The sequence below is a fragment of the Macaca nemestrina genome, chromosome 12 (assembly GCF_043159975.1).
Source record: "Macaca nemestrina isolate mMacNem1 chromosome 12, mMacNem.hap1, whole genome shotgun sequence".
Lineage (NCBI taxonomy): Eukaryota > Metazoa > Chordata > Mammalia > Primates > Cercopithecidae > Macaca > Macaca nemestrina.
Genome location: NC_092136.1, coordinates 32,198,179 through 32,221,564, shown reverse-complemented (window position 1 = coordinate 32,221,564; position 23,386 = coordinate 32,198,179). Strand labels below are relative to the sequence as shown.

General features: G+C 41.7%; 1 protein-coding gene across 6 annotated transcripts in view; it reads left to right on the top strand.

Moving 5' to 3' along the window:
- Positions 1-2,878: 2,878 nt before the first annotated feature.
- Positions 2,879-23,386, top strand: part of LOC105471525 (homeodomain interacting protein kinase 3) — a 101,360-nt gene continuing 80,852 nt past the window's right edge. For 2 of the 6 annotated variants that reach the window (XM_011724027.3, XM_011724021.3), the window contains exon 1: positions 3,982-4,117. Coding sequence is in view for 2 of the 6 variants with exons in the window: in XM_011724025.2 (XP_011722327.1) it covers positions 2,939-2,960 (22 nt within the window). In the remaining 4 variants the exon portion in view is untranslated. Of the gene's footprint in view, positions 2,961-3,981; positions 4,118-4,516; positions 4,918-23,386 lie in introns of those variants that run through there. The other 4 variants (XM_011724025.2, XM_011724020.2, XM_011724028.3 and 1 more) reach the window with 4 other exon arrangements.

Below are 23,386 nucleotides of genomic sequence, written 5' to 3'. Positions count from 1 at the left end.
TGTTTAGTTTTTAGAGGCAAGATCTTGCTCTGTCACCCAGGCTGGAGTGCGGTCGCAAAATCACAGCTTACTGCAGCCTGGAACTCCTGGGCTCAAGCGATCCCCCGACCTCAGCTTCCCAAAGTTCTGGGATTACAGGTGTGAGCTACCATACCCTCCCCCTAGCTGGCATTTTTGAGAGATCTTAGCACTATGACAAATTTTCCCTAAAAAAACCAAAAAACAACCCTCAAACTTTATAAAATAGCTACATCAGGGGCTTTGAGAAATTATCTGGATGTTTGTATTCAGAATAGATTTGAGGGCCTGGCGCGGTGGCTCACACCTGTAATCTCAGCACTTTTGGGAGGCTGAGGTGGGCGGATCTCTTGAGGCCAGGAGTTCCAGACCAGCCTGGCCAACATAATGAAACCACATCTCTACACTAAAAATAAAAAAAAAAAAATTAGCTGGTTGTGGTGGTATGTGCCTGTAGTCCCAGCTAGGTGGGATGCTGAGGTGGATGGATTCCTTGAGCCCAGGGAGTTGAAGCTGCGGTGAGTAGAGATCACACCACTGTACTCCAGCCTGGGCAACAAAGTTAGATTCTGTCGGGTCAGGAGATCGAGACCATCCTGGCTAACATGGTGAAACCCCACCTCTACCAAAAATACAAAAAAATTGGCTGGGCATGGTGGCACAGGCTACTTGGGAGGCTGAGGCAAGAGAATCGCCTGATCCTGGGAGGCGGAGGTTGCACTGAGCTGATATCGTGCCACTGCACTCCAGCCTGGGTGACAGAGCGAGACTCTGTCTCAAAAAGAGAAAGATGTGAGGGGGAAGAAATTAGAGGTAAAGAAATTAGGTTAGGAGACAATAGGTATAAAGTGAAGGGGGGCTGGAATTAATCATTTACTTATTTTGCAACATTTACTAATGTCTTACTACAAGTCAGGCACTGTATTGGGCACTTGCGATGTAATGGTTAAAAAAAAAGATGAGACCGGGCACAGTGGCTCACGCCTGTAATCCCAGCACTTTGGGAGGCCGAGGCGGATCGATCACGAGGTCAAGGGATCGAGACCATCCTGGTCAACATGGTGAAACCCTGTCTCTGCTAAAAGTACAAAAATTAGCTGGGTGTGATGGCATGTGCCTGCTGTCCCAGCTATTCGGGAGGCTGAGGCAGGGGAATCGCTTGAACCCAGAAAGGTTGCAGTGAGCCGAGATTGTGCCACTGCGATCCAGCCTGGCAACAGAGTGAGACTCCATCTCAAAAAAAAAAAAAAAAAAAAAAGAGTGAATTCCCTCCTGGAATGTATAGTGAAGTGAGTAGCAACGTACAGGCGATAGAAAGGAAAATAAATCCTTGTCCCTCATTTCCACCTCTTCATAGATGTAGCAAATACAGGGAATGAAAGCCCTCCATTAGAGATGGCTTCCTTAAATGTCTGCAAAAATTCTGAAATTTGAAATTCTAGTGGAATAGTTTCCCTGTTCCTCCTGAAAGATTTATCTATTATTGTAACTTTCTCCTTTGAGTAATGATTTTATCCTATTTGGTTTTTTTGACTATTGTTCTTAAGAAAAATAAAAAGTAACGAAATGAACCATTCCTAAGTGAAAAGGAATGGTTCATAGGCTGCTCTCTGAAAGGCAGCCATTGTTTTGTTCTTCTATATTGGAAGACTTTTCAGCTGGTTATCCTCCGTAACTTGAAAACAACTGTCATTCGAAAGTGTTATTTCCAGTGGTCTCAGGGCATACTATCCTTTCTCTTTTATTTTATTTTTTGAGACAGAGTCTCTGTCGCCCAGGTTGGAGTGCAGTGGCTCAAGCGATTCAAGGGATTCTCTTACCTCAGCCTCCCGAGTAGCTGGGATTACAGGCGCCCGCCACCACGCCCAGCTAATTTTTGCATTTTTAGTAGAGACCAGGTTTCACTATGTTGGCCAGGCTGGTCTTGAACTCCTGACCGACCACAGGTGATTCACCCGCCTCAGCCTCCCAAAGTGCTGGGATTACAAGTGTGAGCCACCGCGCCCGGCCTCCTTTGTCTCTTAAAGGCATTCTCCAAAATACTCATCTTCCGGTTTGAAAAGCAGCAGGGATTAAATGTGTATTATTATATATGCAGCAATTTGCCACTCCCTTTGCCCTGCCCCAGTTACTGCAATAGAAAATGTCTGGGAATAGCCGGGCGCGGTGGCTCAAGCCTGTAATCCCAGCACTTTGGGAGGCCGAGACGGGCGGATCACGAGGTCAGGAGATTGAGACCATCCTGGCTAACACGGTGAAACCCCGTCTCTACTAAAAAATACAAAAAAAAAAAAAAACTAGCCCGGCGAGGTGGCGGGCGCCTGTAGTCCCGGCTACTCGGGAGGCTGAGGCAGGAGAATGGCGGGAACCCGGGAGGCGGAGCTTGCAGTGAGCTGAGATCCGGCCACAGCACTCCAGCCTGGGTGACAGAGCGAGACTCCGTCTCAAAAAAAAAAAAAAAAAAAGAAAAGAAAATGGGAATAAATACATCTGTGGTAAATTCAATCTTCCTAGTTAAGATTATGAAGGAAACAAAAAAAGGACACTTCCATTCCAGAGAGAAAGGTGTTTGTTTCCCAAAAGGTTAGACATTGATTCAGAACAAAGGGAACCTGACGCAACCGGTATTAAAGAAAATCAACTCTGAATGTGAGGTATTAGAAAGCCATTTGTTTCCTAGGGAAAAGTAAGGAGGAAAGAGCGGGTGGGAGACACGGGCTTTACTGTATAACCTTGGTTATGTCACCTAAACTTCTTGGAACTCCTGAGTGTAAGAGTTGGGACCAAGGATCGCAAAGGTTCTTTCATTCCTAAAATTCTATGGTTCCACGATTATGTGAGTTGAAACAGGCCATTCTGTTGATTTCCTAATCTCCAAGAGGAAGGAAACTGATCTTTGGGGGTTAAACCGACTAATTTAATGGAGAATCACCAATGTGGAGGTGGGCGAACTTCACAATTACGGGGTTTTGGACAGTAGAGGTGCTCTTGAAAAATTTCCAAGAGAACCTTTCCCCCATCCTTTAACCTGGCGTTACAATTCTCTTCACTCTTTGGGATAGGGGAGCGGGCAGAATCTATTTTAGATTGAGGTAGTTCATTTGACTGAGCATTTCCCCTTTCCGTATTTTTGGACCCTTAACGACTAAATGCCGAGAAACAGATCCTTAATTACGGTTCCGGGATCTCGAAAGGCCTGTAAAATCCTGCTTCCGCATCTTAATCCTTTCTTCGGGTATTGGGATCTTTTTTAAAATGTGTATTTCTGGCGGAGGGGGCATGGAGTGAGGTTCAGAATAGCAGCGCGGGACTGATGGATGCTTCTTTCGCGGGAGGCTTGGCTTGTGGGACTCCGGGTCGGGGCCGCACGGGCTGCCAGGCGGACTCCGGGAGACAAGGGCGCGGCTGCGGACTGGCGGGCGGACCCCGGGGAGGGGCTTCACGGAGGAGCAGCGGCCAGAGCCGAGCGGAGCCGCCCGGGCTGGGCGTGCAGCGCTGCCGGGCGGGCGGTGGCGCTGCGGAGGCGGTGGCCGAGGCCGGCGGGCGCGGAGGAGGGGCCCGAGGCTGGGGCGGCTGGTAGCAGCTGCCTCAGTGACGACTGCCGGCATCTCGGCGACCTGAGGAGATCAAGCCGTGGGCCCCGTCGTCGCCGCCACTCCCGCCTGTCTTCCTTCTCCGCTCCCGGCCGGGGCGTCAGGAATGGGCCCCAACCGCCGTGGGCCCCGCACCCTGCGTCGCCCGTAGGCCCCAGCAGCCGGAGGCCAACCGGCCTCCCACTACCCCTCGCCCTAGCTAAGCCGTCCCCACCCCAAATCCCCGGGAAGGAAGATGAGGGAGACAGGCCCGGCGCTTAGCAGCCAGAGCAGCAGCAGCAGCAGTAGCAGCAGCAGCGGCAGCGGTCGCGGGAGGGTGTTTCGCCGTTTCCTCTCAGCCGCCAGGACAAGATGGCAGCGGCCGCGGAGAGGGGCTGAGCCCGGGCTGGGTGGTGCCGCCTGCTGAAGCGCCTGGCTCCCAGTCCCCGGCACGGCTCTGCGCCCCACCCCGGACATGCCCAGGGCTGCGGCCGCCCGAAGAGGAGAGAGCGCAGGCCTCTAGGAAGGTAAGGGAGTCGAGCGAGGGGCGCCGCCACCCCGGGGTGTGGGGATCGGCTCCGTCCGCGGGCTCCACGGCCAGCGAACCCCAAGCCTGACCCGGGTCTGGCCCGACCCCTCCGGAGCGGCCTGCACTCGTTGCGCGTCCCGTGCCCCATCCGCATCCCCAGTGCTCTCGTGCTCCCAGTTTCCGCCCTAGCCCCCGCGGTGTGGCCCGGTATGGGCCGCTCCCTCGAAGCCGGCGCCACGCCAGGCCCTGGGCCGCCGGACGCGGGGGCCGCAGCCTCCGGGAAGCCGCGCCTGGCCGGGGCTCGGGGGCCTGGGCCTCCCCCTCCCCCTGCCAAGGTTGCGCAACGGCTCTTCCCAGCAACCGAAGTTTTGTTTAGTCCCACGGGGAGCCTCTTCCCCCTCGGCAGCCCAAGGCCGTAACGACGGAGATCTCTTTCCTTTCATTAAGGGGAACAAACGCAAACACGCGCACGCACGCAGGTTGAGCACCCCAGCCGATGGCCCCGTCCCCGGCTTTGTGGCCCCGTCCCCAGCGTCGCGGAGCGGCGGGTTTGCAGGGTGTCAACTCTGGGGACGTGCGTGCGTGTGATTGTTGGGGTGGAGAAATGTGATCCGCGGCTCCGCGTCCCCAGCGGCGGCGGGAGGAAGGCGTGGCGGCCGCGCGGCGGGGCTGTTGCCGGCTTCTCTCGTTACGGTGGCGGCCGCTCGCTTCCCTTCGCCGCACTAGGAGAACTGGCAGAAAGACTTTGGAGGAGAATGTCTGTTTCTCTGTCGGGAGGGAGACGGCTGTTGTAAAATGGTATGTGGCTCTCGGGGAATCCTGTTGTTCCCCAGTCTCATCTCTGCTTGAGGAATTGCGCTGAAGAGTGTATGCGTAAATTACCCTGGACTTGTTACAGAGTAGTCGTAACACGTTCAGGCCTTTGAACCGTGTTTTCACAACCTCTTACTGCTCTGTTAGGGAATTTGTTTTTCCACCTGTCAGTTGGCTGCTTCTAATTATAATAAGGGGCTTCTATTAGCAACAGCAAAAAATTTCAGTTTATCGTCCAGTTTAGAGGGAAAGCTCATAGTTGGTTCTATTGTCAACTTTGTTTTGATGTCTGTCTGGTACAGGGCCGGAAAAGTTAGCTGGCAAACCAGTCTGCGCGTGTGCTTTTGCGTACTTTCTAGTAGTTTGGAGATCTGCTGACGCTTTTTCCCTTTTTGCTGTTTTAGGTATTTGCTTTTAGCTGTAGCTTCTGAAGTGGGAGTACTTATATTCAAACCATTTCAGTTAATTTCAAAGTTTTGGTTGCTGGGCTCTTTAAAATTTTTAAAGAGGTTTCCTTTCTGATCAGATTTTTTGATGAAAAGTCTTGAGCCGTAACGGTGGTTACTGTTTACCCAACTAAGACATTTTAATCCTATATTCTTATTTAATTTTTCAGAAGCTGGTGAAGTCTCACCATATGTTTGATAAGTCTAGATTCTGCTTATGTTTGCAAGTGCAGTGCTAATTTTATACAATGAGCAATGATAAGGTTTAGATAGGTCATGATTAAGCTTAGTATTTTAAGTAAACAAAATATGACTGACATTTTTTTAAAAAAGTTTTCATAGTTTTATTGATTATCTTATGCTTTCGTGACACTTATCAGTAATTGCAGTTTTACCAGCCAGATACAGTTATTTAGTTTTAAGTCAATGAAATATTTCTTGGTGTATTTATGGCTGCATTCATAAAGTGCAGAGGACTCTTATTTATGAAATATAATGCTTAACCTGTTTGAGGTTTTTCTTTTTTGAAATTTACGTATTTAAAATTTGTGTTAAGGCAGAGATGTGTTGAAATATTTGTGATGTTTGGGCTTGTCGTTTTTTTGGAAAAATTTGTTCCTTAAAGTCTCCCCCCCACCCAAGGGGATCTCTTTTCTAAGAAAAAAGTATTTGTGGAGAAACTTAGATTAAAACTGTTGTAAAAAAGTAAGATGAGTTTGAAATCTAGAACAGAACTGGCCATTAAATGTTTCAACTTTATATTTGGGCCTTGCTGACTACAGTAGCTGAACATACATATTAGGCAAGCAGATCATAACATGGTAAGCCAGCCTTACTTAGTTTATTGTCAAAATATATTTTCCATTGAACTAGTCATTACCTTGCTCATAAACCAGTGTCATTGGCTTTTGGGCATGGGGTTTTAGAGTCACATTAAAATGGATGGTTTATATGAGATACTACTTCTTGTAAATATGCTTGAAAAGAAGCTGTAGATAATACTCTTAACTTTTTGGATACCATAAAATAGGGTGTAAATTACAGAGGTAGGTTGCTGTTGCAAGTGTGGCATGGGCACATAGGTTTTTATGTTTAATGCAAGATATGGAGAGCCTCCCTGCACCCCTGCAACTTAAAAAAGCAGCAGCTATCAAATTAATTTTTTGAATGAGCTTTTGTTTTTAATATTTGATGCATGAACCCAAAAGCATATGGAAAGGAGGAAAGGGAAAATGTAAATTTCAGAATGCTACAATATTATTTTTCAGACCTGATTCACATCTATTTCATGGAATGCTTGTTTGCATGTTATTTTTTATTTGAAGGTTAGTATGACTTATCTTGGTAACTTTTGAAGTTAACTTTATTTTACCAGGTAAGAGAGTTAACTTATTAAGTGTTATTTTCGTAGCAACAGTTTACCAAGTATGATGTTGAGGTAAATTAGAATTGCACTATTGGTGGTTAATTCAAAGGCATAAAAATGTAGTTCCCATTGCAACCTCACATTTAAGTTTGGAGATGAAAAGATGTCATGGTAATATTTAGATTCAAAGATATTCTGTGGAAATTCTCCATATTTAAAAATGCTTCAAGAAGTTGTTATTCCTGCCTCTTAACTCTTAGAGGACACAGAATAACTTGATTTATCGCTGCCAAAATAAATATTCGTGTTGTAGCTGTCCTGGTTTTCTAATGTCCAAAGTTGAGACTTCCAATGTGGTGTGTTTAACTTGGAAGTTACTTCTGAAGACAAACTACTAAAACTTTGTTAAAATGGAGGACTCTATCAGTGTGTTTATTTTTTAAAAGATATTCCGCCCCCACCCCCCACCCCCTGCCCCCCAGCCTTTCACTGGGATGTAGTATTTCTCTTTTTTAACTTTTCGAGAGCTTTGTCATGGGGAATCTTTTGTGTATGATACCAGTGTAAGTCTAAAGGGATTTTATATATATATATATATGTATGTATGTTTTTTTCTTTTTAAACTTTCAGGTTCAGGGGTACATGTGCAGGTTTGTTATATAGATAAACTTGTGTCATGTGTTTGATGTACAGATTATTTTGTCACTCAGGGACTAAGCCTAGTACTCAATACTTTTTCTGCTCTTCTCCCTCCTCCCATCCTCCACCGTCTGGTAGGTCCCAGTGTCTGTTGTTCCCCTCTTTGTGTCCATGTGTTCTCATCATTTAGCTTCCACTTGTAAGTGAGAACGTCTGGTATTTGGTTTTCTGTTCCTGCATTATTTATTAAGGATAATGGCCTCCAGCCCCATCCATGTTCCTGCAAAGGACATGACATTCTTTTTTTATGACTGCGTAGTATTCCATGGTACATATGCAGCATATTTTTAAAAAATCCAATCTTCCATTGATGAACATTTAGGTTGATTCCATGTCTTTGCTGTTGTGAATAGTGCTACAATGAACATATGCATGCATGTGTCTCTATGATAAAACAATACATATTTCTTTGGATATATACCCAGTAATGGGATTGCTGGGTCCAGTGGTAGTTTTGTTTTTAGCTCTTTGAGGAGTCACCACACTACTTTCCACAGTGGCTGAACTAATTTACATTCCCACCAACAGTGTATAAGCCTTCCCTTCTGCAACCTCATCAGCATCTGTTATTTTTTGACTTTTTAGTAATAGCCATTCTGACTGGTGTGAGATGGTATCTCATGGTTTTGATTTGCATTTCTCTAATGATCAGTGATAAACTTTTTTTCATATGCTTGTTTGGCCACACACATGTCTTTTGAAGAGTGTCTGTTCGTGTCTAAAGGAATTATTTTAAATGTCCTAACTGGTTCCGGATCCAACTGCTTAAAAATATGTATCTTGCCTAATACTTAGGCAACTTATATTAAGAATATATATTTAGAGAAGTACTGAGTCAGTGGAGGCTTTTAGGATAGTTAGTACTTATGTGGCCTACTTAAGGAAGAATAGTTCACTTCTTTTGGTTGGCTTGGTATGTAGTTAAGAGTGGTTTGGAGGAAGAACAACTTAGTGTGCTGCTTCTGTAGCTTTGAGCTTTTGTTTTGAATATTAGTCACTTGTAGGACCAAGATAGAATAGATATTTGCAGGATGTATGTAACACATTTATAAGTTTGTCAAATGAAACCTTGAGCTTTTTAGCAGATCAGGCTGTTCTCCTTAGTTGATACTTGGAACATATGTTACTAAACAAAGGCAGCATATTGTCTGGATTCTGAGACACCACTGTTATACCAGGGACCTAGAGCCTCTGTTCTTACTGTGTGGAAATTAAAACAACTAGATGAGTATTGTCAATATGTATTGTATTTTTAGGACAGCATTTGTGGTTTGGAGACAGTTAAGTTATTAAGCAGATTTACTTTGTCTTTTATATTTGGCAGTTAATGCCAAGTTAGTACTTGCGAAGGCTTTTTTCAACAGAAAGTCCTTGAAAGGGAGCAAACTGAGGACCATATTTTTGACCCTACATGTATTTTGTTACTTTAAACTAATTTCTGTAATTTTTATACTTAATCTTTTCTCTTTTTATATTTATTTTTTCTATTTTTGTATTTATTTTTTCTTTTACAGACAGGGTTTTGCTCCATGGCCCAGGCTGGAGTATAGTGATATGATCATAGCTCACTGCAGCCTCAACCTCCTGTGCTCAGGAGATCCTTCTGCCTCAGTCTCCAAATAGCTGAGACTACAGGAGGTACCGCCACCATGTGTGCTAATTTTTTCATTTTTTTTTCTTTCTTTCTAACATGGTCTTACTGACACCTGGAATTTTTCATTTTTCGTAGAGATGGGGTTATGCTTTGTTGCTCAGGCTGGTCTTGAATTCCTGGGCCCAAGCAATCCTCCTGACTTGGCCTCCCAAAGTGCTGGGATCACAGACGTGAGCCACCGTGCCAGGCCCAGTTTCTCTAATTTTCTAAAATAATGAGACCTTTTCCATTCTGTAGGAGACTGAGTGGGACAGTGGGTGGTGAGGCAGGTGAGATAGGGGAGACTGGACAGTAGAAGGGGGAAGAGCTTGGTTTAATTGAATTTGGGAGACTGAAATTGGCTTTAATTAATTAATTAATTTATTTCTGAGATAGGGCCTCGCTCTGTCACCCAGGCTGGAGTGCAGTGGTAGCTCACTGCAACCTCCGCCTCCAGGTTCAAGTGATTCTCCTTTCTCAGCCTCCTGAGTAGCCGGGATTACAGGTGCCTGCCACCATACCCGGCTAATTTTTGTATTTTTAGTAGAGACGGCAATTTGCCATGTTGTCCAGGCTGGTCTCAAAGTCCTGGCCTCAAGTGATCTGCCCATCTTGGCCTCCCAAAGTGCTGGGATTACAGTAAGCCACCGAGCCTGGCTGCTATGATTTTAAATGTCCAAGTTGCTGGAGACCAGAGTTCACTTAGTGAAAAATTGTAATAGCTTGAAGGAAAGATTAAGTCAGTGACCTGCTAAGTGATCAGTCTTGTGAAATAATAGCATCTCTGTTTATCATCCTTGACCTCAGTTTTTAAAATCCCTCCCCCAACCCCTTCCTCTTTCTGCCTTTTGTTTCTTCAATCTGAGAGACTTTTCCTTAAGGTGGAGTTTGGGGAAGATAAGCTTTTTCTACAATTAAAAAAAAAAAAAAGTCTTATGTTCCAGGACTAATCTGAAGCTGCAAGTGCGAAGACTATAGAACATTGCTGTTAAAATGAGTTTGAGTTATAGGATATATCCTTTTAGTTTCTGGAGATAATAAAAAATAAAACTCAGATACATCATGTATGAATTAAAACTCAGACCTATGTCTGTAACACAGTCCTTTTCACCTTTTCTGAGATAAATATCTCTTTTAAAGACCAGATTTCCAGGTACACTTTCACCTTGCGTTTTCTTTGCTGCGAATCTTGTCTTTTTTTGTTTTTAAACAAAAAGGTCACACTTAAAGAAAAGTGGCTATTTAGAGAAGCATAATAAAGGAAAATGTGGTATTTGCTCATTTGAGCTGTACTTCTTTCTTTAGCTAAAGATCTAAGTTGTGAAAGACTGATTCTTTTATATAATTCTTGATCATGATGAAAGTAAAGGATTGCCAAGGCTGGTCAGATATAATTTCTTTTTATTTTGCGCAACTGTTTATGCTGGAACACCTTTTCCCATCCAAGTACTGATGAGGTCTGACCCTGCTTAGCCTCCAAGATCAAGCACGTTCCAAGATCAGAAATTTTTTCATTTCTAATCTAGTTTGGAAAAAACAGTTTAGATTTGGTAGGCATTGAAATCAATAGAGTTTGAGGCGATCTCCCCACCCTAAAAATTTTGTAGCTTTTATAAATTATATTTGATTTAATGCGGATTACCAAGAAAATTATTTTAAGGTTGCTAGAAAATAAAAACTTGGCTGTATTTGGCTAGACAGTTATTTTACTGTGGAAATTTTAGAAAGTATTTGCTAAAAAAAAAAAATGTTTATTTCAAATTCTTTAACTTCCCCCTACTTGGTTGTATATTATTTATAAGTATACAAAATATTTTAGAGTTTTTAAAAACAAAATAGTGAACTTGAAAACATTTGCAGGAAATAACTTTTTGCTTATTAAATATTTCCTACCCTATAAAGTGGCATATAAAGGCCTAAAAGTGCCAACTTTTAAAGTCTGTTTCAACTTTTTAAAAGTATATTTCAACTATGTGTTATCTCTTTAATAATACAGAGAGTCTGGTAGGTTTGGTAAACTATACGACTTTAGATATATAATGCTACAGTTTTAAATAGTTAATAAGATAGATTAGAGTGATAACACTGACAACTGAACCTGACTTTCTAGACATTTCTTCCAACGTATGACTTAAATGAATACTTCTGAAGGCTCTATGTATGTAATTTATTACCATTTTTATTGAGTTTAAATAGGGTATAGTGACATAAAATCACAATGAAAATTACAGGTTATGCTGTTATATGACCTATAGCTATGATGCTGTGCTATATTCTCAAAACCAAATAAGAATGTTTTGAGCCAACTTCTAATAAGACAGTTTCAGTGGAGACAGTAAAATGTCTCTGCAGTATATTGGTTGTAGTTTTGTATTTTAAAGTTAGGTAAGAATAATATTGGGTTCAAAAATAGTGGATTTGTAATCACTGTTTAGTGTGCTTTAAATATTTTTTGTAGCTGATCACAGACTGTCGCCACAAAAAAGCTAGAAATTTTATTATGACAGATAATGATAAAATATTTGTATGAAAACTATCTTATCAGCCAGGCACGGTGGCTTATGCCTGTAATCCCAGCACTTTGGGAGGCTGTGGTAGGTGGATCGCTTGAGCATAGGAGTTCAAGACCAGACTGGGTAACGTGGTGAAATCCTGTGTCTACAAAAAATACAAAAACTAGCTGGGCATGGTGGTGTGCACCTGTAGTCCCAGCTACTGGGGAGGCTGAAGTGGGAGATAACTTGAGCCCAGGAGGTTGAGGCTGCAGTGAGCTGAGATCGTACCACTGCAATTCAGCTTGAGTGATGGAGTGAGACATTCTCTCAAAAAAACAAAACAAAACAAAAAACAATGGGCTGGGCACCGTGGCTCACACCTGTAATCCCAGCACTTTGGGAGGCCGAGGCGGGCGGATCACAAGGTCAGGAGATTGAGACCATCCTGGCTAACACGGTGAAACCCCGTCTCTACTAAAAATACAAAAAAAATTAGCCGGGTGTGGTGGCGGGCACCTGTAGTCCCAGCTACTCAGGAGGCTGAGGCAGGAGAATGGTGTGAACCCAGGAGGCGGAGCTTGCAGTGAGCCGAGATCACGCCACTGCACTCCAGCCTGGGCGACAGAGCGAGACTCCATCTCAAAAAATAAAACATAAAAAACAAAAAAAAGAAACAAAACAAACCTATTTTATCTAGTACATATTTGAATGTCCACTAAGTGCAAAGTACTGTGCAGTGAACGAAGAGACTAACACGTGGTCCCAGCTTTGAACAGGTGTATGATAAGTGAAATTAGCTGAATACTGTAAGTTTTCTTTTTTTCTTTTCTTTTTTTTTTTTTTGAGACGGAGTCTCGCTGTGTCTCCCAGGCTGGAGTACAGTGGCGTGATCTCGGCTCACTGCAAGCTCCGCCTCCCGGGTTCACGCCATTCTCCCGCCTCAGCCTCCCAAGTAGCTTGAGACTACAGGCGCCCGCCACCACGCCCGGCTAGTTTTTTTTTTTGTATTTTTAGTAGAGACGGGGTTTCACCATGTTAGCCAGGATAGTCTCGATCTCCTGACCTCGTGATCCACCCGCCTCGGCCTCCCAAAGTGCTGGGATTACAGGCTTGAGCCACCGCGCCCGGCCAGTTTTCTTTTATATTTGTATATGTGCACCTAAGTTAGAAAAACACTGCTTAAGAAAAGTGATTTAACGATAGCACATTCAAACTTCTTAGGCTGTTTATTAAATATGAAATATTTAAATGATATTAAAATAGTAGCATTCATGTTAAAGTTGTGTGTTACTCACTGCTGCTCTTGCAGTGAGTAAAACCAAAATAAGTCATTGAAAATTATGAACACTCCTGTACTCCCAGCACTCTGGGAGGCTGAAGCGGGTGGATCCCTTGAGGCCAGGAGTCTGAGACCAGCTTGTGCAACATGCAGAAACCTTTTCCTACCGAAAAACGAAGAAAATACAAAAAGTATTCAGGCATGGTGGTGCATGCTTGTGGTCCTAGCTATTGGAGAGGCTGAGGTGGGAGGATTGCTTGAGCCCAGGGAGGTCGATGCTGCAGTAAGTAAACCACAGTTGGGCCACTGCACTCTAGCCCCTGGAGACAGAGTGAGACTTTATCTCAAAAAACAAACAAACAAACAAAAAACCCCAAAAACCCAAATTTTTAACTTTATTCATTTTTTTTTAAACTTTGCCAAGTCCTGATTGAAAAAAAAATTACCAGTTTTATCTTGTGACAAGTGTTTTCATTAGGCTAACCAAATTTATAGTCGAAGTATATTATAGAGATAAACTGTATGTTAATTTAAATAAAGAGAAGGTCATATTTCTCAGATGTGGCTAATAATACAGTTCTCTTGTTTTCTCATGATTTTTTCTTCTGGACCTGTACAGTTTTCACATTGCCTGAGGGAATTCTATTAGGCTTGCCTTTTCTGGCAATATTTCCTTTCTCCTAAATTTAGAATGCAGAGCCCTTTAAACCTCATTCCTATGCCAACCTGTGGAAAGTAAACAAAAGGTGAAAACATTTCAAGTTTTTTTTTTCTTTTCTTTTCTTGAGACAGAGTCTTGATCTGTCCCCAGGCTGGAGTGCAGTGGCGCAACCTCGGCTCACTGCAACCTCTGCCTCCTGGGTACAAGCGATTCTCCTGCCTCAGCTTCCTGAATAGCTAAGATGACAGGCAACTGCCAGCACGCCTGGCTAATTTTTGTATTTTTAGTAGAGACGGGGTTTCACCATGTTGGTCAGTCTGGTCTCAAACTCCTGACCTCAGGTGATCCGCCCGCCTCGGCCCACCAAAGTGCTGGGATTACAGGTATGAGCCACCGAGCCCGGCCCACATTACAAGATATTTTTAAGAATGTTGAACCTGCTAGCTGTAACTTATTTGAAACCACTACACAAAAGGAATATTATTTTTGTATTTCATTTATGTAAGTTAAAAGTGTATTTAACTTGGAGTCCTTAAAAGCAGAGTTGTGAAAATGGCAAGTATTTTATTGTTTTGCTCCTAGTATAATTGTATATAATACACTATTCTTGGCCAAGCATGGTGGCTCACGCCTTTAATCCCCGCAGTTTGGGAGGCCGAGCCGGGCAGATCACCTGAGGTCAGGAGTTCGAGATTAGCAGGACCAACATGGTGAAACCCAATCTCTACTAAAAATACAAAAATTAGCCGAGTGTGGTGGTGGGCGCCTGTAATATCAGCTGCTCGGGAGCCTGAGGCAGGAGAATCGCTTGAACCCAGGAGGTGGAGGTTGCAGTGAGCCAAGATGGTGCCACTGCACTCCAGCTTGGGCGATGAGTGAAACTCCATCTCAAAAACAAACAAAAAACAGTATTCTTAATGAAATTCAACAATTTGGCAACATTTTGATATTTTATACACGTGTATTTAAAATCGAATTTTGGGCCGGGTGTAGTGGCGCAAGCCTGTAATCCTAGCACTTTAGGAGGCTGAAGTTGGAGGATTGCTTGAAACCAGGAGTTTAAGACCAGTCTGGGGTATATAGTGAGGCTCCATCTCTATAAAAAATGCAGTTACCTGAGTGAGGTGGTGAATACCTGTAGTCCTAGCCACTCAGGAGGCTGAGATGGAAAGATCATTTGAACCTAGGAGTTAGACGCTGCAGTGAGCTAGAATTGCACCACTACATGACACCTTAGACGATAGAGTAAGAGTCTGTTGCCAAAAAAAAAAAAAAAATTAAAAAAAGAATCTTGTATGCAAAAGTGTTTGGTGTGATAACATAATTAATTGCCAATAGCCTCGAATGGAAAATTTTTAGGAGTATTTGCCTTATGAGTTGCCTTCTCTAAGCCTAGTGTGGCATTTCTGAAACTATTTGTAGTGATCACTCTGTAATTTCTCCTTAAGTATCTCAAAATCTGAAATCTCCTTAAAGTATCTCACATCTGAAGGTCTATCTAGCTTGAAATGGTTTTGCATTAATTCTATTGCAAGGAAATGAAAAACCTCATTTCTTAACCTATTAGAAGTTAATATATAACATTTTTGGGAATGTTATACTTTCATTTAAAAATATGAAATAGTATCTGAACTGTTCCTCAAGTTTAGGGACCATGTTCTATCCGTTTTTATGTTCCCTAAAGTGTATAATAGACGTTGGAAAACAAACGTTATTATTATAAAAGGAGTCAAATACAGACGTATGATACTCAACTTACATACCTTAATCAAAGTGTAGCCTCTTTATTGCGTAGCTTGGCAGGTACCTGACCAAGCAGTTGTGAACGTGTCATTGACAAACTTAGCTTCTCAAAACTCTCCTTTACTCCTGCCTCTTTTTTTACTTCTAACAGATGAGTCTCTTTCCTGTGTAAAGGTCAGTAGGTATGACCTTCTCCCAGATTTCCAACCCTTTACCTCTGGACTTAACTCCAATAGTACACACTTTGAGAGAGAATAGTACACAGTTTCTCAAGGAAAGATACATCTCTTAATGCCTCTGAGATTACTCCCTATTTTCTATGTGGGGTTCATCCAGAATTGTGTTTTTCAACATCTGGAGCTTGTCCAAAAACTTAAAGTTCTCTTTTTTTCCTGCTTTTTTTTTTTTGACAGGTAACATTATATATATTTATTGTGTACAACATTGGCTCTTTTTCCTTCAGCCTTTTAATATGCCCAAGTATCTGAGATCTTAAGCAGCCATCTTTTAATTGTACCTCTTCAAGTCTAGGGTCCTCTGTTTCTTTTTCTGTTTCTTCTGACCTTCTTTAATGTGTTCTCTGACCTCTACTTGGATTTCTGTTCACTTCATAGCCTTTGGCAGTATAGTTTTGTCCATGCCACTTTAATGAAATTGCTCCTACTAAGCTCCCCTGTTGTTTTCTTTTATTTATAGTTTATGTATTCCTTCAGATTGTGTTTATAGTGTCCCCTACTCAGTTCTTAGCTTTCAGCCCATATTTTGAACCTCCTTTTCATCTCCATATTTTCCCCTACAAATATCTCAGGATTATCTTGTTTATAAATCCTTTGCCTAGACTCCCTATCTAGCATCCTCATTTCTATTGCCTTTTGTGTGTGTGTGTGTGTGTGTGTGTGTGTGTATACATATATATGTGTGTGTATATATATATGTGTATTTTTTTTTTCTTTTGAGACGGAGTTTTGCTTTTGTTGCCCAAGCTGGAGTGCAGTGGCATGATCTTGGCTCATTGCGACCTCTGCCTTTCAGGTTCAAGCGATTCATCTGCCTCAGCTTCCCGAGTAGTTGGGATTACAGGTGCGTGCCACGAGGCCTGCTAGTTTTTTGTATTTTAGTAGAAACGGAGTTTCACCATGTTAGCCAGGCTGGTCTCGAACTCCTGACCTCAGGTGATCCTCCTGCCTCATCCTCCTGAAGTGCTGGGATTACAGGCGTGAGCCACCATACCTGGCCTGCCTTTTGTTTATGTTTAAAACATTTATTTATTTATTTATTTTTTGAGATGGAGTCTCTCTCTGTCACCCAGGCTGGAGTGCAATGGCGCGATCTCGGCTTACTGCAACCTCTGCCTCCTGGGTTCAAGCAATTCTCCTGCCTCAGCCTCCCAAGTAGCTGGGATTACAGGTGCCTGCCACCACGCCTGGCTAAGAAAATTGAGAATGTATGAAAACTTACAGTAAAAATAAGGTATTAAAAAGAAAGAATGTATAACAACTGTATGAAAATGCTAATTACAATTTTATATGAACAGTGAAAAAAATTGGAAAAAAAGTGCAGCAAATTATGATATGCACATAGGATAGAACATTATGCTGCTGTTTAAAATAATAATAGTTGATAAGAGTCTGGGTGTTTAGGCTCATGCCTAAAATCCCAGCACTTTAGGAGGCCGAGGTAGGTGGATCACTTGAGCGCAGGAGTCCTAGACCAGCCTGGGCAACATGGTGAAACCCTGTCTCTAATTAAAAAAAGAATACAAAATGTGATAAAAAGAATAAGAGAAAACATTGTTATATCAAGTTATCATGTATTTTAATTTTAAGCATACAATAAAACATATAAATGACTTGAAGGAATTAGGTTCTTTTCCCTGAATACTTTGTAATTTTATAGTAATGGAATAATTTCAAAATGATTACCATACTGAAATTTAGCCTCTTGTTAATGTGAATGATGTATCTTTTCATGATTTTATGGCAAAATACTTTAAGTTTTATATTCGTCTAGTATACCAGTTCTAGCAGTGTGATTCCAGGTAAATGATACTGCCTTAGTGGTAATTTTTACTCAATTCGCAAGGTTCTATGAGTAAATAGCATTCTAAGTGTTAATATGATAAATAATGATATAAAATAACTGTTTTGGCATATTTCGTCATGTATAGTGAATATGCAATCATTATTTTCATATCTGAGATTCTATCTAGTTTCTTGTGCAAATGCCTGAAAATTGGTGGCTGGGTGTGGTGACTCACAACTGTAATCTCAGCACTTTGGGAGGCCAAGGTGGGCAGATTGCTTGATGCTTGAGCCCAAGAGTTTGAGACCAGCCATGGTGAGACCCCATCTCTACAAAAAAGTACAAAAAATTAACCGGGTGTGGTAGCATGTGCTTGTCATCACAGCTACCAGGGAGGTTGAAGTGAAAGGATCACTTGAGCCCTGGCGGTCTAGGATGCAGTGAGGAATGATTGTGCCACTGCATTCCAGCCTGGGCAACAGAGCAAGACCCTGTCTCACAATAAAGAAAGAAATAAAAAAAAGTCAATTTTAGTTACTATTCGAGAATAGATTTCTAATCAGTAAACTGTAACTACTTTGCAGCCATTTTCAGTCTAATGAGGAAGCACATTTTTATTTATGGGATCATTGGCTACTTAATTTTAAACTTAAGGTGTGTTAGCTGTTAGTTACATATGCAACTTAAATTTGAACTTTCTTAATATCTTTCTTTTTTATACATTGATGGTGTATTTAAAAAAAATTCTTCGGCCAGATAAATATGAAGAAAAAAGCTATTTTTATCATTATAGTTCTGATATGTATGGTTTTTAGTATCATGCATTGATAGTATGACTTTTTACACTAATATAAAACAAAGAAAAATCTGTTTTTTTATGACACTTTCAGTAGAAGAAAGAAAGAAATATGTAGCCTTGCTAAGTCTATCTAAATTTGTGGTTTTAATGCACAGCTTATAAGCAACCCAACAATGTTTCACTTAAAGTTAATGATTAGATGTATTCAGGGCCAGATAGAAGTAGTTCTAATAGATTTTTAAGAATTCAATGTCGTGGCTGGGTGCAGTGGCTTACGCCTGTAATCCCAGCACTTTGGGAGGCCGAGGCAGGTGGATCACTTGAGATCAGGAGTTCGACACCTGCCTGGCCAACATGGTGAAACTCCGTCTCTACTAAAAATTCAGATTAGCCAGGTGTGGTGGCAGGTGCCTGTAATCCCAGCTACTCAGGAGGCTGAGGCAGGAGAATCGCTTGAACGTGGGTGGTGGAGGTTGCAATGAGCCGAGATCACACCACTACACTCTAGCCTGGGTGACAGCGAGACTCCATCTCCGAAAAAAAAGAAATTCAATGTCGTTTTCTTTGTGGGTACTGTCTTGAGAAGCTGCTTGTTTTCTTTCCTTTTTAGATTTTTGTAAATTACATTGTTCTTTAGTTTTTCTGGCTTTCCTAAGGAGACCTGTTGCAAATTTCTGCTGTATCCCCTTCCTCAAATTTGTCATAAGAATGAGAGAGATCTTTCTCCTTTCCTTTTTCCTTTTCCTTTTCTTTTTCCTTTCCTTTCCTTTCCCTTTTCCTTTTCCTTTTTCTTTTTTGTTTTTGATGGAGTCTCATCCTGTTGCTGAGGCTGGAGTGCAGTGGTGCGATCTTGGTCTTCCCTCCCTCCCTCCTTCCTTCCACCCACCCTTCCTCCTTCCTTCATCTCTCCCTCCCTCCCACCTTCCTTCCCTCCTTCTCTCCTTCCTTCCCTCCTTCTCTCCTTCCTTCCCTTCCTTCCCTCCCTCCTTCCCTCTTTCTCTCTTTCTCCCCTCCCGTCCCCTCCTGTCCCTGTCGAGATGAGTCTTGCTTTGTCACCCAGGCTGGAGTGCAGTGGCAGGCATTATCATAGCTCAAGCAACCTCAAACTCCTGGGCTCAAGGCATCCTCTCAAGTAGCTGGGACTATAGGTGTGTGTCACCGTGCCTGGCTAATTTTTTTTTTTTTTTTTTTTTTAATAGAGATGGGGTCTTGCCATCTTGCCCAGGATGATCTTAAACTCTTGGGTTCAAATGATCCTCCCTCCTAGGCCTCCCTATTGTTTCCGACTTGATACCAGAGAGTTTCCTGAAGCCATTGTAAAGGGCCATCCTCAGTTGACAAGATATAAGTGACAGTTAAACTTTGAAAATTAAAAAGATTATTTCTACTATTAGAAAGGTTTTGGGCTGGGCGCGGTGGCTCACGCCTGTAATCTCAGCATTTCGGGAGGCCCAGGAGGGCAGATCACGGGGTTAGGAGATAGAGACCATCCTGGCTAACATGATGAAACCCCATCTGTACTAAAAATACAAAAAAAAAAAAATTAGTCGGGCGTGGTGGCGGGCGCCTGTAGTCCCAGCTACTCGGGAGGCTGAGGCAGGAGAATGGCGTGAACCTGAGAGGCGGAGCTTGCATTGAGCCGAGATTGCACCACTGCACTCCAGCCTGGGCGACAGAGTGAGACTCCATCTCAAAAAAAAAAAAAAAAAAAAAAAGGTTTTGGATTATACTTCGCAAAATTTCTTAAAAAGGGCATTTATATAAAGTGGAATGTCTGGCAACTGCAACCTGAGTAGAGAGAAAACATAATTGTAGAAATTTTAAAAATGCTTTGAATTTAGCAGTGTAAGGCATATTAGGACCCTATAGGATCTTAATAGAATTTGGAAAATAGAAACAGTTGACTTTTCTGTTCAACTTAATTTTTCCAGGCCCCACAATGTTTTTCATAAAGATTTTTAAAAACTGAAAGTACTAGGCCGGGCGCAGTGGCTCAAGCCTGTAATCCCAGCACTTTGGGAGGCCGAGACGGGCGGATCACGAGGTCAGGAGATCGAGACCATCCTGGATAACACGGTGAAACCCCGTCTCTACTAAAAAATACAAAAAACTAGCCGGGCGAAGTGGCGGGCGCCTGTAGTCCCAGCTATTCGGGAGGCTGAGGCAGGAGAATGGCGTAAACCCGGGAGGCGGAGCTTGCAGTGAGCTGAGATCCGGCCACTGCACTCCAGCCTGGGTGACAGAGCGAGACTCCGTCTCAAAACAAAAACAAAAACAAAAAAAAACTGAAAGTACTATACTCAAGCTTATGCAGCTGTAAATAACTGAAAGTACTATACTCAAGCTTATGCAGTTGTAAATGTTTAACTTTTCAGCTTTTACAATAGAAAAACTGTTATGTGTCTGGCAGAGGAGATGGTAGCCACTGTTCTCACTACATTGGTTTTTAGAACTTTAATTCTTGTGTGATTTACATTACTGTAGAGTGATAGTTCTCTTTCAGGTGTGAATGTAGTGATTAGAATCTTAAGGTTGTTTAAGGTAGACCATACTTTCGAAAAGTGTTATGGAACCTGACCTTTGGTTCTCTAAATGTTCATTTAGAGCTTTGAATCATTATCTCATACAAAAATCTTATTTGTTGGCAGAATTTTTTCCTTTTTATTGGTGTCAGCAGTGGGCATTCGGTCAAATTATTAATCTAGGATTCCAGTTCACCTGTTGAGTTGTTTCAAAGGTAGATGATGTCAGGTGATCTTCTTGTAGGAATCATTTGACCTTTGCCTTCTTAATCTTTAATATTTTGTATTTATTTTTGTCTGAAAGTTACATAGATTTTTATAAGAAATAAAAGTTCTGTGGTGGTTCTTTTGGGACGGATTTTCCTATAAAGTAGAAAGTAATACATTTGCTTTCCATTAAGGGAGCTGTTCATAACCCAAACTTAAAAAACTGTTTACTCTTTCTGATAGCCCATTGGTATATTGGGCATTGTATGAAAAATTTAAGTAAAAATTTTTCTTTAGTACTTAAGTTTTATAAGCTGAATTTGAATTATTAATCTTAAGTTTACATCAAGAAAGAAGGAGCTTCAGGTAAACTTTTTATCTTTAGTCCACCTTTCTATCAGGGTGTCCATTTCTGATTTTTTATTTTATATAGCTTTTTAAAATCTAGAGAATTATCTGCTTTAGTAAGACTAATCCTTATGTAATTTTTTTAAAATTAATTAACTCTTTTCTAGCCTTGTTAAAGATTTGTACTGGCAGGGTGATTTCTAGCAGCTTTGAAATGTCCAACAGGTCATTTTCTGTTCCAAATGTTGGAACATTTTGCTAAGTCAGATGAAACTTGTTATTTAACATGCTGATTTGTGTTATAGTCAACACATTCTCTAGATGCTTTGTTCACAATACTGCTGGAAAATACCCAAGACTTTAGTATTTTCAAAATAAATGTTCTGTAGGCACCTCGGACAGCAGGTTTAGTTTATTAAGTTTTACAATGCATGGTGGTTCATTTATGTGAAAATGTTTCTTTCTTATATGAAATGGTAGACACAATTTTTTTTTTTTTTTTGAGATGGAGTCTCGCTGTCGCCCAGGCTGGAGTGCAGTGGTATGATCTCGAGTCACTGCAGCCTTCGCCTCCTGAGCTCAAGTGAGGCGGAAGGCTGCAGGAGGCTACTCTCCTGCCTCAGCCTCCTGAGTAGCTGGGATTACAGGTGCATGCCACCATGCCCATTTTTGTATTTTCAGTGGAGATAGGGTTTCAACATATTGGTCAGGTGGGTCTTGAACTCCTGACCTCGTGATCCGCCCGCCTCAGCCTCCCAGAGTGCTGGGATTACAGTTGTAAGCCACTGTGCCCAGCCAATGAAATGGTTTAGTATTATTTCCTGGATTGAATGCTGGTAAAAATAATCTGTTAAAATAATAGAGGTATTTAAAATACTGACAACTAGTTAACCAATGAAGAATTAAACTCATTTACTGTTCATACTAGCAACTTACTGTCTGGTGTTTCCTGCCTTTTTTTTTTTTTTTTTAAATGGCATGTTATTTTGTCTTTTATAAATATGCACTTTAAGCAAGGTAATTGAGAAATGAAATAAACTGACTAGAAACTCCTTTTTGGCCGGGCGCGGTGGCTCAAGCCTGTAATCCCAGCACTTTGGGAGGCCGAGACGGGCGGATCACGAGGTCAGGAGATCGAGACCATCCTGGCTAACACGGTGAAACCCCGTCTCTACTAAAAAATACAAAAAACTAGCCGGGCGAGGTGGCGGGCGCCTGTAGTCCCAGCTACTCGGGAGGCTGAGGCAGGAGAATGGCGTAAACCCGGGAGGCGGAGCTTGCAGTGAGCCGAGATGGCGCCACTGCACTCCAGCCTGGGTGACAGAGCCAGACTCCGTCTCAAAAAAAAAAAAAAAAAAAGAAACTCCTTTTTACTGGCTAAATATTGTTTGTTATATAGTTCGATTTTGTAATTTCTATTTATAGAACCTCACATAGACTGGCACTATGGTTCTGTCCTTTGAAGAATGAAAAGCCCTTTTAATTGTCAGAATTTATTGGATCACATAATGAAATTCTACTTTTAGTCTTTATTGATTGAAGAAGTTATATAATGGCCAACAACTTTAAAAACTGTTATGAATTAAGTAATACTTTTAAGTGAAGAAATTTGCCCTCACTGCTTATGATTACTTTTAAAATTAATGCTGGCAGATGATCGCAGGGACTCTTCATATGCCTGGCAATTCTAGACTTTAGGTGCTCTGGGCCACGCCTACCACATTTGGCTGTTCATCCACAAGTTAGTGACCCTTGAAGAAGAGTCTTGTTCAATAAAGACATTGTTTTATACCTGTCCCTCATTCTTGTTTTCTGTTTAACTTATCCTTTGACAAATATTCAGACCTACAGAAAAGTTGCAAGAATAATACAAAGAATTCCTGTGTATTTTTCACCTAGATTATTCAAATGTTAACATTTTACTGCATTTGCTTTTACCTTTTTTTCTCTATATCTATGTTATGTTTTTATCTGAACTTTTTGCAAGTAAGTTGCAAGCATGATGTCCCTTTACCTCTAATTGCATAAAGACTGTTCAGTTGTTGTATCTCTTTAGTTTAATCTGTGATCTGAAAACTTCCTCAGTCTTTATGTTGATTTGACACTGACATTTTGAAGAATACTGCCATTATTTTGTAGACTGTTCCTCAATTTGAATTTTTCTTATTTTTGAGATAGAGTCTATGAATAAATAATACTTTAAATGTTAATATGGTAAATAATGTTATGAAATA